The sequence below is a fragment of the Chroicocephalus ridibundus genome, chromosome 5, assembly GCF_963924245.1.
Source record: "Chroicocephalus ridibundus chromosome 5, bChrRid1.1, whole genome shotgun sequence".
Lineage (NCBI taxonomy): Eukaryota > Metazoa > Chordata > Aves > Charadriiformes > Laridae > Chroicocephalus > Chroicocephalus ridibundus.
Genome location: NC_086288.1, coordinates 23,794,411 through 23,808,627, shown reverse-complemented (window position 1 = coordinate 23,808,627; position 14,217 = coordinate 23,794,411). Strand labels below are relative to the sequence as shown.

Genomic DNA, 14,217 nt, shown 5'->3' with positions numbered 1-14,217 from the left:
CATGAAAATGGATAAGTTCTTCTCCAATTTTACATTATTGTGCCAGCAGATACCTGAGTTAACATGTATATGTTGCAGAGCTCCATGTGGTGGGGTGGAAAATGAAATGGGAGAGGATGAGAGGATGAGACTTCTTGTACCAGGGAGCCTGTGAGATAGGCAGTGGGAACAGAGGCAGGTTGCACAGTCCTTGGAGGGAGGAGTCCTGCTAGGAAGGTGCCAGGTAGGTTTTAGGAACCCCTTTGCTTAATGCTCTTAAGTGCCGTTCCCCCCTTAAAACAACTAGGATTTTACTAAATGCCTCCTTTCTCTTTCAGCAGTGCTAAGGTGTGTGGAATTAGGGAAGAGGCTTGAAATTTCCACACTACCTTTAATGGCTGCTAAAGAGAGTGAGTGAGTTACTGGAGATTAATAACAAACAGTCTCCTTGCAAAATAAAAACCCTAAAACCAAATAAACAAGAGCTCTGAAATTTTCATCCCCACTGTCAGTATTTGTTTTTTGGGGCAGCAGCCTCTTACTGTGCTGTGGTAGCAAATTGCAATCTGGGAATCCTGGAGATTAGAAACAAGCCTGAGTAGCAGACAGCTGGTGAATATGTTTTAAAATTGTCCGTTTAACCCAAGGCTGTGGCACTAAATGCTTTTTTAGCTCTTATATTTTTAGTTAGATGTGTGATATCTTTGGCCTTTACATAGGCAGACATCCTGCACGAATTGCATGCTTCCTATTGATGGAGCTGAGTGCAGTTTTGAGCTTCTGTTAACTTGCCAGCAGTAGTGTACTGGAAATTTCTGATTCAGAAATAGGTCTTCTATAAATGATTTAACATCAGGCCATTGAAATGCATTTGTGTTTTCCTTCTTAGGGCTATAAAAGACGTATAGAAAACATTTAGCAGCAAATTAATGGTTGCGTTTTTGTTTTAATCCTGCAGATGGGGTTGATTTATATCTCAAAAATATGTGCTGCAGAGAGGAATTATAATATTACACAATTTTTCAGTTGTACTTAATTTTTTTCATGCCAATATTTTCAGCTAGATGCTGTCTCTTCTTAATGTGGTGAGCTTTCTTTTTTCATTAACCGTAAGGCGCTGCATTTCATCCCCTAGTTTGTATTCCTTTGTCGGTTGAAATACTTGTCCGAGATCTGTAGTGACTGGGAAGCTGGGACCAGGCAGAAGGCGCAGGGGCTCTGCTGCAGCCCCCATCCCCTTCTCGTGGAAGGATGTAAAAGCAGAAGGGCAGCAGGCTGCCTGCAGTCTCCAGGGGGAGGCAGACCCGGCTGAAGAGAAAGAAATGCTGAACTCCTACATGCACATAGGAGAGAAGAAGATGGGATTAAATGACAGAGCAGAGATTTTGCACAATAGTGCTTGCTCTGATAAAATCTGGTTGGCTTTCCCTTGAGGATTATACAGAGATAAGCAGCCTTAGCTCATTAGCACCTCCCTTTCCTCTTGCTCTCTGATGATTGCTTTAGGTTTAATGGCAGGTGGTGATGGCAGGACTTGTTCTGATCTGGGTTACGGTGCTGGAAATGCAGCCCGTTGTGAAGCCTGAGATGTTAGGTGATAGGCCATTTCTCGCAGCTGATGTATTTATGTTTGCACCTTCCTCCTCATGGTGTTTAGTCCTCTCAGTGCATGGAAGCAACCATTAGAATGAATCACTGGATTTAGTTTTTGAATAAATTGGCTTTCTTATACTCACTCCCACTAACACAACTGGAGCAGCAATGGAAATGAGCTTAATTTTGTAACTCTGGAGAGCATCACGGTTGGGTCTTTGAAAATTGATCTGGCAAGTATTAAAAAAGAGAAGTGATGTTTTTCGATACACCTTCGAGTTGGGTCACTAATGATATTACTGTAACATCACAGTCACTGCAAACTTCAGTTGTCTGAAAGAAATATACATTAGATGCTCCCTAAATGTTGTACAGAGTTACACTGTGTACCTTGTGGCCATCCATACACATCCTCACTTGCTAAAACTGGCCCGAGTGATTTCCAGCCCTTGAATGCTTTTCACCACCTCCTGCTGGAGGTTAACACTTTAACCAGCAGATACGAAGATGTGTGTGATTGAGTGATTCGCTAACCTTCAGACAGAAAAAGCAAAGGTTTACAGTCATTAAGGTCTTTCCTGGGCTATATTGGGATGTGCTCACCTGTCCCCCGGGCTGATTCGGCAGTGACCTCTACCTGGGTCGGGGGGACTGGAGGGATAGCCTCCCTTTTAATCAACTGGAAAATCTCCACTGTGATAAAAATAAGACTTTGCATTTATATAGTGTCATGTTAAATGAATCCACTTGGAAGCATATATGTGCAGCATATTAAGCACTTAAGCACAGTAGTTGAAGAATGGTGCTTTCCTGCTTTTTAATTTCATGTATCTAAACCCATCCTATTTACTGGAATGTGGAGAAGCTAGCTGCAGATTTGTGCTCTTTTGCATACTTTTCCTCTGTGTTTTCTCAATGGCTCTATTCTTCGTAATTGTTAATTGCCTCTCCTCAAAGTTAGGCATGAATCCTATACAGATCTGCCTAACTTTCGCTGCAGGCATATCTCCAGCTATCTCTGTGGCACTACCAGGAAGAGCAAAGTGACAAGTACATGTTAATCACAGTAGGGTCATGGCCTGTTAAAGCCCAGGGATGTAGAAAGGGTTTAGAAATTAAAATACTGCTGGCATGACAAAAATGTCCTCAGGTTAGGTCCCTCACTCAGAAGACTGGTGGTACATATGAACTCTGTGCATCGCGGCGGGCACGTCTTGCTGAAATTGCAGAAGTCTCAGTTTTCACATCCCAGGTCAGAAAGGAGAGGAAATGCTTTTCAGGCAGTGGTATTTATAACTCAGTTTGGGCTATAGCGTCAGGTGATGTTTTCATGTTACTTGTTGTTGCCATTTTAATTTAAAATTTAAGAACGGCATTCCCCTTAAAAAGCTTTCATTGTTACGTCGGCTCTGAAGGTGTTCCCTGTCAGCTCTGCAGTAATGGCATCTGGGTTGAGAAGGCTCTCGACTTCGTCTCAGGCTGTATTTTCAATGAAAAAAAATTGGCCTTTGGCCTTAGAAGATATGCAGCTTGGAATATAGCTATAACCTTGTACTGGAGCACCTTTAAATTAAGCTCTGTGTGTTTGCTTGGTGCTGCGTCTGCAGCTGTGACTAGATGTGGGCAGCAATGCTGAGCAGGGGATGGAAGAGACCTTGGGAGTTAAGCCCTTGCAGATGAGCAGGTCAGAAGTAGAAGGGAACAAAACTGAAACCATCACTGGTTCTCCCAGGTTCTTTGCTGTAGTTATGTGGGTTAATCTAATCTCTTGATGTGACACCACAGTTGTCAAAAGCAGAGAGGAAACATTAATGTTGTGTCTCTATTGTAGGCACTGATGCAGTGCTACTGACTGTGGTGTGCTGGATCAGGAAAAAGCATTTCTTCCAAGTGATGCACTTCAGAGTGTGGCCAAAATAAAAAGAAAAAACAGTTGCTACAATTCCTACAAACAGCTATAAGAAGTTATCTGGAGCGCTGCTTAAAAACCTGTGCAGCACACAAACAGCTCAAGATTTGCAGATCACTGTAACCTTTATTGGAGGTATCTTCTCTTTGCATGAGCAGGAACTCCTGACTAGCACACTTCGGGAGAAGAAAGGCTCATTTATTTCATGTAGCACTCGGCTGATTTTTCTGGCAGGCTGTTTGGTGGGGGAGAATAGCTTGGAGAAATGTGGTCGTCCGCATTGCATTGGGCAGTGATTTGAGGAGGTGGTAGAAAGGAGCCTGGGGGAGCAGTGACAGGCAGACTGTAAATAGCGTTTTTTCCTCTTATGTGGATGCATTGGAAAAGGACAACTCATGGCCCCATCTGCTTTTGTTTTCTTCACAAAAAAAAGTACTAGTGGACAAACCCAGCAATATGTTTTCCCACTTCTGAAACAAAAGGTTTTAACTAGCATCCTTTTATATTTCTAAAGGGTCTTTTATCTGACTTTGTCAGAAATGTGTCAAGCCTCCAGTATGGAAAACTTTGCCATTTAAAACATTTTTTCCCCCTAAAAGTCATCCTGAACCTCTGAAGCCCAAGGTGCTCTTAGATAGGAAAGCTACAATTTTGCAGGACCTGTAACTTTTTAAAAAAGTAATACTTTTCCTTTTTATACAGTGGGAAGAAATTGGTGAGGTGGATGAAAACTATGCTCCGATACACACATACCAAGTATGCAAGGTAATGGAACAGAATCAGAACAACTGGCTTCTGACCAGCTGGATCTCTAATGAAGGGGCATCCCGCATCTTCATTGAGCTCAAATTCACCCTGAGAGACTGTAACAGCCTTCCAGGAGGACTTGGGACTTGCAAAGAGACTTTTAACATGTACTACTTCGAATCAGATGATGAAGATGGGAGGAACATCAAAGAAAACCAGTACATCAAGATCGATACCATTGCTGCTGATGAGAGCTTCACAGAGTTAGACCTCGGCGACAGAGTTATGAAGCTAAACACGGAGGTGAGAGATGTTGGACCCCTAACAAAAAAGGGATTTTACCTCGCTTTTCAGGACGTGGGTGCCTGCATCGCCCTGGTCTCCGTGCGCGTGTACTACAAGAAATGCCCATCTGTGGTCCGCAACCTGGCCCGCTTTCCTGACACCATCACAGGAGCGGATTCCTCGCAGCTGCTAGAGGTGTCAGGTGTCTGTGTCAACCACTCAGTGACCGACGAGGCACCGAAGATGCACTGCAGTGCTGAGGGGGAATGGCTGGTGCCCATCGGGAAGTGCTTGTGCAAGGCAGGGTACGAGGAGAAGAACAACACCTGCCAAGGTAAGGGTCTGCAGGGAGGGTGCTGTGTTGAGGCTGCCGAGGTGATGTGTGGTCTTGGCTTTCTTCTTTTCCATGTCCTTCATGTCTGGTTGTGTTGACAATGGTGGGTTGGGTTCTCACTTCCACTGAGATCCTTGGAAGCATGAAGAGAGAGGCCTTGGCTGGGTGTGGTGGGACTTGACACTTTTGTATGGCTCCTTCCGCTTACAGGGCTGCGAACAAGGAGAGTCTGGCATGCCACTATTACTTTTGGAGCACTCTACTGTTGGATCTATGAAGCGATTGCAATCTTGTTTGTTATTTAAAGCTTTACGCTATTTTTCCTCAATAATAGGGGTTTCCTTATGAATTTTAGAAGCTTGGTTTCTTTTTTTTGGACTGTACCAGGGAATGTTTGAGGTTAATCTCCCCATGCAAGGTACATTTTGGTTTTGTATTTAAAGGAGTGTGTTTTTCTCTCTTTATCACTCTAACCAAGTGGGCTGCGAATTGGATATGGTGTGAGTTGGTGTATTTTCCTCTCTGGTAAATAGTTTAATACAAAGATCCTCAGCTGTTTAGAGTTAAACCTCAAGCCCTAGTGATAAAAATGCTTCCATATATGCTGAAGTTTTCACATGGGTAGCTGGCTAAGATTCTTGAGTTTGCTGGTCAGCATAGGTCTCCTGAATCATCAGGGCCCTTGTGCGAGAGATCTAGGGTGTCTGAAGCTCAAGGATAGGCAATTTTATAAACATGTAACAGGTTGCTTAAAACCTACTTGGGTGTAAAGGAGAAGGGGAGAGAAAAAAAGATTTCAACGCAGTTTTCTTTTTCCAAAAGTATTATATGTTGGTCATCAGTCCCATCTTAATTGCCTTATACTTGCAGGCACTTAGTAATAGATAGCCTGTGGGGAAGGCAGAGGGATTCTGCTCCAACCGAAGTCGGCGTTGCATTTTCTCTTCACCTCATTCCAGACACTCATTCTTGATGTTTGTAGTGTTGGTACAAAGGATAGATCAGTGCATATCCAAAGCAAACTGCGGCCTTGATCCTTTAGTCCTTGGTCACACACTGTTCCCCTGAAGATTACGTAGTTCAAGTCTCTTCAAGGGTTGACTTGGAGAGAAAATATAGATACGTTTGGTTTTGGAGAAACCTCTAGTAAACAGCATGTGGAGTGTGCTTTTTAACCAGGATAGTATCCATTTTCTGCAGATGTAGTCAATACTGTAAAATCTGTCTTGGTTTTGCTTTTCCTGTGCCAATAAAGATACTTCTCCTGTTTAGGGGGGAAGAAGGGTTGGACTCGATATTTGGTACTGCACAAGAGGAGCTAAGATCAACATTAGCCCAAGCTGAGGACATCTAGACTGTCAAAGATGAGGGATGTGGGTCAGATTGATCAGCAAGGATCTGCTTCATTATGGCTAAAAATACCATGTCCCAAAATAACATGCACTGGTTGGGTGCTATGTCTAGATGCTGACTTCAGTCACCTGTAAGAATTTTTGGAGGAAAGGGGTGCATCCATTAATCACCTTTCAAATCCTGCCCTCCCACGCTGCATGAGCAGCATGAGATATCTCAAAGCACTCTTTAAAGAGTGCTCAAAAACAAACAAAAAACACAAAATAAACTCCCTCAAACCAAAAAACTGTAGTGGTTTAAACTAGAAAACCGAGACTGTTTTGGAAGAGCCTACTGTGCCTGTAAAGCAGGTGGATGTCTAGTGGTGCTGAGACAGCGCTCTGGGGGGTGCTTTCGGAAGACCTTAGTGATTTGAGGTTCTACTTTCCATTTTGGGGTGTGGGTTGTTTTTTTTTTAAATTTATTTTGCTTAGTGAATTGAGAGGACAGCATCTGGCCCCATAATTTATGACTGTGTTGGGTGGGACTGTGATCGTAGTTTGGAAGTGCAAAGATGCTTTGTGGCGATGTACCCTTGCCATTCTGTCATATGGCATATCCACATAAAATACTCTTATACTTCACCTACAGCCTGCACCCTCGGCAGGAGTTTATCACTTTAATTTCTCTAGAGCTGTTAAGGCCCATAATTCTTGTTTGTAGGAAAGCCCCAAATTCTATCACCAAATCAATGGGATGTTGGGTTCCGAGTGCCTACGGCAAAGTCTGTTTGAGGGCCCCATTTGGATGTCCTGTGTTTAACCCAGGTCATCGTGCCAAGCGTTTCCTGCTGGTTGGCTCAGAGATGCTTGGTCGATAGGAGACATTCAGCCTTAGGCCATTCAGTAGGTCTGCGTTCAGCATGTATGGAGTTCATGCTGATATCCTGCGTGAGTAAAATGCTTTCTGGTTTGGATATTGTTATATTCACAAGGATGAGATTTTTTTTTTCTGGGACGGTAAAGTTAAACTTTGCAGCCCATAAGCAGAATAAGTAATACCAAGAAAGATCCTATGTGCTTGTAGGTGCTTTTTTCTTGTTTCTTTTTTTCCCCACAGCCTGGCTGGTGTTTAGGAAATGCACTCCATGCTCCTGGCTGACATAATGATGGTCTTGGCACTTCGTGGTGTAGCTTTGACAAACACCTAAATAACTTCTGACCTTTGGTTTGTAAATCACTTTGGTGCGTCTTGCAAGCGGTCTCCCTGCTTGCTTTCACTTAGGCATAAGCAGTTATTGGTGACCACGCTTTGGGGAACGTTTTCAACCCAGAAGAGCCTGGCTTTGTTTATTAAAATTTCTCCTGCAAAGATGACATTTTCCAAGCTCTAGTGTCACGTCTGGACAGAGCAGACTACACTCTCTTATTAGAAGTGATGTAAATCCCAGTCACCCTCACAAACATATGGGAACTATTGAAATCCCTTCTGCCTACAAATCATTAATTGGCAACGATGTTCTGAATTCATCATCTTGTCAGCAGGGTTCCTGTTTGAAGAAGGCACTGACAGTAACAGCTGAGCAATTTCTCTCACTGGGGACACCGAGGTTGTAAATATGACATGGTCTAATCTCCTTATATAATGTGGCTGCTCTCTCAATTAATGTAGGCAGCTAGGTAGTAGTTAACTGTAAAGAACTCAAACTACTTGGATTTTTACACCTCCTTTGGCAACATGGCCCATTTATCAGCAACTGCTACGGGACAGCTAGAGGTAAATTGTGACCGTTCTGGGACATGTTTATAAAGGACCAGTGTTAAGGTTCATTATTCACCAGAATAAATTGCTGTACTAGTTAATAAGAGAAATGAAAGCAGTTGCTCTGTGAATTTCTACGCTGGTTTCCAGAGCGGTGATTTGATGCCCACTAAAGGACCGATGGCTATTGGTTTTGCCTCAGTTCAGCCGGTGCTGCCTGAACGGGTCCTTGAGGAAATGGTACTGAGCATTTTCACTAGCTGGAAAATGCTCAGTTTCAAGTTTCCTAATGGTGTCTCCTCCTTAGCAGGCAGTACTTAACCAAAGTTGAGGGACAGATCCTAAAATGCTGTAAAACTTGAGGTAGTGCCACTGAAGTCTCTCTGTCTTTACCCATTTAGGGGTTTGGCCAAACAATTTCTTACCTGCCCCAGTCTATGCTTTCCTTCTTCCCGCACTGACAGAGGTGAGTTTTATTGTAACTTCAATTTTAGTTGCTTACTGTATATAGCAGGGCGCACCATTGGGGCTTGCATAGGAAATGAATAAAATCACTGTGAAAAGGGTGCCTTCTGTCGCTTCTATTCGTATTCATCCTCACCTTTAGCCCAGTATGTTCTCAGTAAGAAGCAAGAAGTGCTTATTTTTATACCTTTAAAGGCTTTGGAGCCCATGCTAGTGGAAGGGGGGGTGGGGGGCGGATGTTGACATGTTAAGCTAATGAGACCCAAATACACTTGCAGTGGTGAGGTCCTGCAAGTGACTGGGGGGGCTGCAGAATGGTAACTTTGGATGTAATTGATTTGCAGAACCTGTTTTTTTTTCAGCTGCTTTAAGAGCTGAGTCACAAATTAATTAAATAATTGAGTTAAAAAAAAAAAAGTAAAAGAGAGAGAGAAAAACTTCAGTGAATGAGAGCCAAGCTGAAAAGGTGAGTAATGAGTTCAGGAGGTCACGAGGCTCTCCTTTCCAAGAATCAGTGCATGCTGCTACTTGGAGAGACATCAAAAGGAGTACAGCTGGTTTTAGCCAGCTAGGAGGTATGGACAAGATTACAGATGTTAGAGGTGGACAAAATAATGGAGGAAAACTCAGTGAAATCTTTCTTCACCCTTGCTGCCTTCTGAGGAAGAACTTTGAGGGCTGGAGGGAGAATAGGTTGGGGTATGGTTTTCTGGTTTTAGAAGGGAATTGCTGCCAGAGGGAATACTTGGATGTTTTTTTTGTAAAACAGCTCTAGAACGTTCAAGTCCTCCTGCTGTCTTAAATATTGATGTTTGTTTGATTATTCTTCCCTTAATCAACTCAGCTGAACATACCTCAATGCATTTACAAAACAATATTTATTTTTGCTGATTATTCATTACTTGTGTTGCAATTCAGCTGAGCTTTTGCCAAGAGAAATGAGAATTTCTTACAGAAACCAAAGACTACAGAAAAACCTTGTGTTCGCAGGTCTTTTATTCTGGATATAATTAAAACTAATTGGCATAGGTAGCTAGCTTATGTAGATCAGAAGTTTACCTGCCGAATCAGTTCTCGGGTGATTTTGCTGCTGGCTGATTGGGGGCAAAGCAGAGTTACTCATGTTCTTCCAAGAGTGGTATAATCAGCACAGATGTTTGAAGGCACTTTCCCAGAGTGGTCCTTGCTCCCCTGTTGATCAGCTATTGGAAGGATATTTGGAGGCAATTGGATTTTTGCGGCTGTGCAGGAGCCAGGCAGGCAGAGTGACCCTCAGCTGGTGGGTAGCAGAAGGCACTGAGGGTTGGGAGGCAATAGGGCTTGCAAAGGCGGTGATGGCAGAGCCGCACTTGATGGCTCTTCTGTTTCTGTGTCTGCACAGCAGCTGTCCCAGAGGCCTGACTTGGGAATGAAACACATAGCTGATATCACAATAAAAAATAAACCCTGTATTTTTAACGAATTCACTGCGTGTGGTTTCCTCAGGTGATGCAGTGCTGCTGCTCAGCTGTTGCCTTCCCTGTCCCCTTACTTCTATGAAATGGGAATGTGCTTCTGCACAGGTAACCTTATTTTGGAGCTTGGGCTTTTGCTCTGAGGCAGCTAGTGGTTCTGGTTTTGCACCTGATGTAGGCACAGGAGGGGGGCAACTTTCCTTCAACCCCCTCCACAACTTGCTTGCATGCCTCTCCACCTCAGGTCAGCTGAATTCTCGCTCTAAACTCCTTGTTATGGATGCTGGAAAGACAGCGTACTGCTAAATCCTTCTGTTTTGCGAGAGACTTCCCAGCTGGCACTGAGGTGAATAAGGCAAGCGTGCTTTTACCCTTGTGGAGGAGTGGAAAGCAAGTAAAGTCCAGGGATAAAAAAAAAAAAAATAAAATCTTTTTAATTGTTCTGCTGGGAGGTGATTACATGGCAAGAAAAACATTGATGGAGATGTTCAGTATATGGAGAATACTGAATTTGGAAATACAGTTGCTCCTCCAGGGAGTTCTTTGCCCATCATTCATACTTCTGTGTTTTTCTGATTAAAACCAAATTGGCTGGGAGTATAGCATGGTAGGTGTTTATATAATTATGAGCTGAAGTGCCTAGTTAATTTTAATTAGGCACAAAACCAACCGGTGTCAGAATAGCTGAATTTTTGGCCGCACGGTGTGTATTATCTTTTCAAATGTAAAGAAAATCACTTGAATGCTACATTTCAGCAAAAGGTAGTTGTCGCTGGAGGGGGAATTGGTTTTATTCTGTAGAGGGGTGCATGCGTGTATATATTTAGGTGTTTTGTTCTGCAGCTGAAATAATTAACAAGAGCAGGGAAATGTTTTCCACAGAGCAAAACTGTGTTGCAACAGGATTGATTAAATATTACTCTCATCTTTGTCTTATTTTGCACGTATTTGCCTTCATTGTAGGAGGCACGGTATCTGTGTATGCACAATATATTGTGCTTTACTAATGAGTTGTAACCTGCACTACCTTGTATGCTCCTAACCCCGATGACTCTGAAGATCTTTCCTCATTCTGCAGCAGTGCTTTTAGGCCATTACTTTGGCCAACTTAACCTCACTGATCTTTGCAGTGTGGCTGCTGTGCAGTCACCTTCCAGAAGGACAGTTACGGAGTACTTTATTCCCCCCACAAAGTAAAAGCTGAGCAGTGCAAATAAAATAAGGTTTGAAAATGGTTCTGAAAGTGTAAACTGTGAAGGTCATGTTTGCTTCTTAGCCTTAAGATATTTTGGGGCAGATCTTAGGGTACGCTTTTTAGTCTGGTCCGAGATAACTAAGTGATATTTACTTGAATACCGATTTTGTTTGGTTTTAGCATTCTTGAAAATAGGGTATCCATTGGTAGCTTAGGGAATTCGTTAAATTATGGGATGGGAGAGGTGTTGCAGGAGAAAAGGAGTGTTAGTCATGGTGCTTTTAGGTTCCTTTGATTGCTGCCTTTGAATTTGAATTGCTTGGAAACAGCTTGTTTATTAATTGTGATTTTTAGAAATGAATAAGAAGTCTGGAGAAATACTAAGGATAAAGTATATGAATGCTGGTTGGCAATACAGTGAATTTAATTGCCTTGATTTAAGATATGGCTGTCCCCAGCTGCCCACTCTGTCCCATTGCTGGAAGCTGCTGCTGGCTCTGCAGAACTGGATAGTGTGCCCATGAGCTGATGTGCCCAATGGAGGGCTTGTCCTGATACCCCGGCCTGGGGGCAAATAAGATGTGGATGCTATACCTTTAGCAGAAAGCTGGCTCCAATCTCTCGAACTGCCAAGGGTCTGCCAGAGCTAGTTTGTCACAACCCTCATTCCACCTAATTTTTATGGGGTATTAAAATGAAGTTGTGCTATTGTGTTTTGTTCATAATTCAGGTTTTGGGTTTCTCGTTTAGAAACACTTAGCAGTAGTTAAAGATGTGTTGACATTTCAATAAGCTTTTCTCTCTGCATGCTTTATATCTTGACCATTTTAACTTGCTTTTGGTTAACATTGAGGTTGAAATCCAGGCTCCATAGAAGGAGGCTACAATTGTGCCTTGAATGAATGGAATCACAGCTTTTTATTTCATTTCTTTAGTTGGATAAACTTGTATCCCATGTAAGGTAAGTGTTCAGTAGACTGGAATAAGAGCAAAGAGACTGCAACACAGATGTCTTTAGAAATAGGTGAATCTACTCTTCATGTAAACAGAGATGCCCGTTTTGCTGGAAATTTGCTCGTTTTCTGTCACTGAAGAAGTTAATCTGGTATAGACATGATGGTATCCATGAACTACACATGGTTAGGGTTGTATTGGGCATGGGACTGATGTGCTTCCATTTTTTATTTCCCTCAGGGTGGCTTTGAGGTTGTTAATACTGGAATGAACTATAGAGACCCCAAACCATATACCCAAAACAGATTAAAGAAAAAAAAAAAAAGATAACAAAAGAGACAGTGCCAGGCTTGTGGATGTCCCTTATTACTTTTCATATACCTGTCTTATCTTTATAAATGTATGTCCTTAAAAAAACGGATGAAGTTTGAAGAATTGGGATTTAAGATGACAACTTTCTTACTGTAGATGACAGTCAATCAAATTAAGGCCAAGGAAATTCCACCCCCACCCGCCTGAAAATTCAGGCTCTAAGAGCTGCAGCTCAGTGGCATTATCTGGTCAAATCCACTGGCTAGGGGGTGAAACAAGGCTGTCCCTGCTTGCATGCCTCCCTGTGCTGCCTGAGGTTCCGTTCCCGGAAGCAGGGTGGGTGGGAGAGGATATGGGTCAGCAGAACATCTTCATCTACATCTTCAGCCTGGCATCCTTGCACAGCCCACTGTGGTGGCGATGGTGGCGGGCTCAGCTCCTTTGGCAGATTTGCCTGGCCAGCGTGGCACAGGAGGCAGCTCTGACTTGGAAAGTGACCCATTCTTGTGGTGAGACTTGGTGGTGTATCCTGAGTCAGGTCCTCATGGGAGGCTTTGAGTGGCTTGTGAGTAGTTTCGCCGTCACTTCAGACGTGATTTTTCCAGTGTGAGGAAAGAAATAGTTAATACAGACTATTAAAAACACTTCCAGGTCATACAAAGGGCTTTTCTCTGTTGGATCTTGAAGGATCTACTTTATGAAGGAGGTCAAAGTCACTATTCCCCATTTAACAAATGACAGCCTTGGGCCAGAGGCTGAGTTAATTTGGTGCCAGCCAGAGGCTAGAGCCTGAAGCAGGGCTCTGGGTGTCAGTGCTGCACGTAATCCCATGTGCTCTTTTTATGGACTTAGACTAACCTAAAACCTTTGTAATATCTTTCATCTCTAGATGGATTCATTGGGAAGTAACAACAAACTTACCATTCCTCAAGAGCTGGAATTTGAACAGAAATTGTCTTTGCAAAAGGCTTGCTTTTGTACCTCAGTTAGTTGCTTTCCTTCAAAAAAACATTTGGCCTGGAGGTGTGTTTTCTGAGCAGGATTCTCACCTTAACTGGAGCCTCTGCCTGGTGTGGAAGCTGTGCCAAGGAGTCCATCTCTGCCCAAAGGTCCCTTTCATGGCCAAGGCCTTGGCGTTATTGAGTACCAGACTACCTGCATATAGATAAAAAAGCATCCCCTGCCCCAGCAGACTTTTCCAGTCCCTCTGCACATGTGTGACTGGTGTTACTTGAATAAAACAAGCCTGCTTAGGGAGCCAACGTGATCTCTAAGGTCCGGAGTCACAGATACCATCCACCAAGTGAAATGGCTGCTTCCTGCATGGTCATAAGGGTCGCTCTGCTGTGGTACTAATTCCCCAAATAACACATTAGAGGTCTTACACCGAGTCGGACAGTCTGTCATCCCATTGCAACAGTGACAGAGGTCACAGCGTTGCCTTCGAAAGCTGCCTGAAAAGGAAGCTTTTTAATTACAGCAAAGCCAAAGGAAAAGCTGCTCCCTACGAGCGTGGGGAATGTGCTGATTTGGTATTCAGCAGAAGCAGCCTGTGGGTTGCAGCTTCCCAGCTCTGAGCTGCTTTGCAGATAGCCCACAACCCAGGCAGCAACAGAGCCAGGGCTGTGGACTTCATTACTGTCGGAGTTCTGTGCGGGTTCGAGAAGCGCTAGCAATGAAGGGATCTTGGGACAGGAGCCAGCGTTTTATTAGTATAAATCCAAGGCAATTGGGCGTGTTAATTACTGGAAGAAATCCACAGCAGGGAGGAGAGGGTTCAGGATGATGGGGAGGTGCCATGGTTAATTACCAAGGTCCACGAATGCCAAGTGACCCTGTGCTGGTGGGATTTCCTGCATTGCAATGGTTGACTTGCAGCAGCTTGAGTATTATCTCT

General features: G+C 43.4%; 1 protein-coding gene across 9 annotated transcripts in view; it reads left to right on the top strand.

Moving 5' to 3' along the window:
• The window catches only part of EPHA5 (EPH receptor A5), a 199,650-nt gene that overhangs the window by 35,284 nt on the left and 150,149 nt on the right, over positions 1 to 14,217 (top strand). For all 9 annotated transcript variants that reach the window (XM_063337209.1, XM_063337207.1, XM_063337206.1 and 6 more), the window contains exon 3: positions 4,184 to 4,847. In XM_063337209.1, the coding sequence (XP_063193279.1) occupies positions 4,184 to 4,847 (664 nt within the window). The remainder of the gene's footprint in view (positions 1 to 4,183; positions 4,848 to 14,217) is intronic.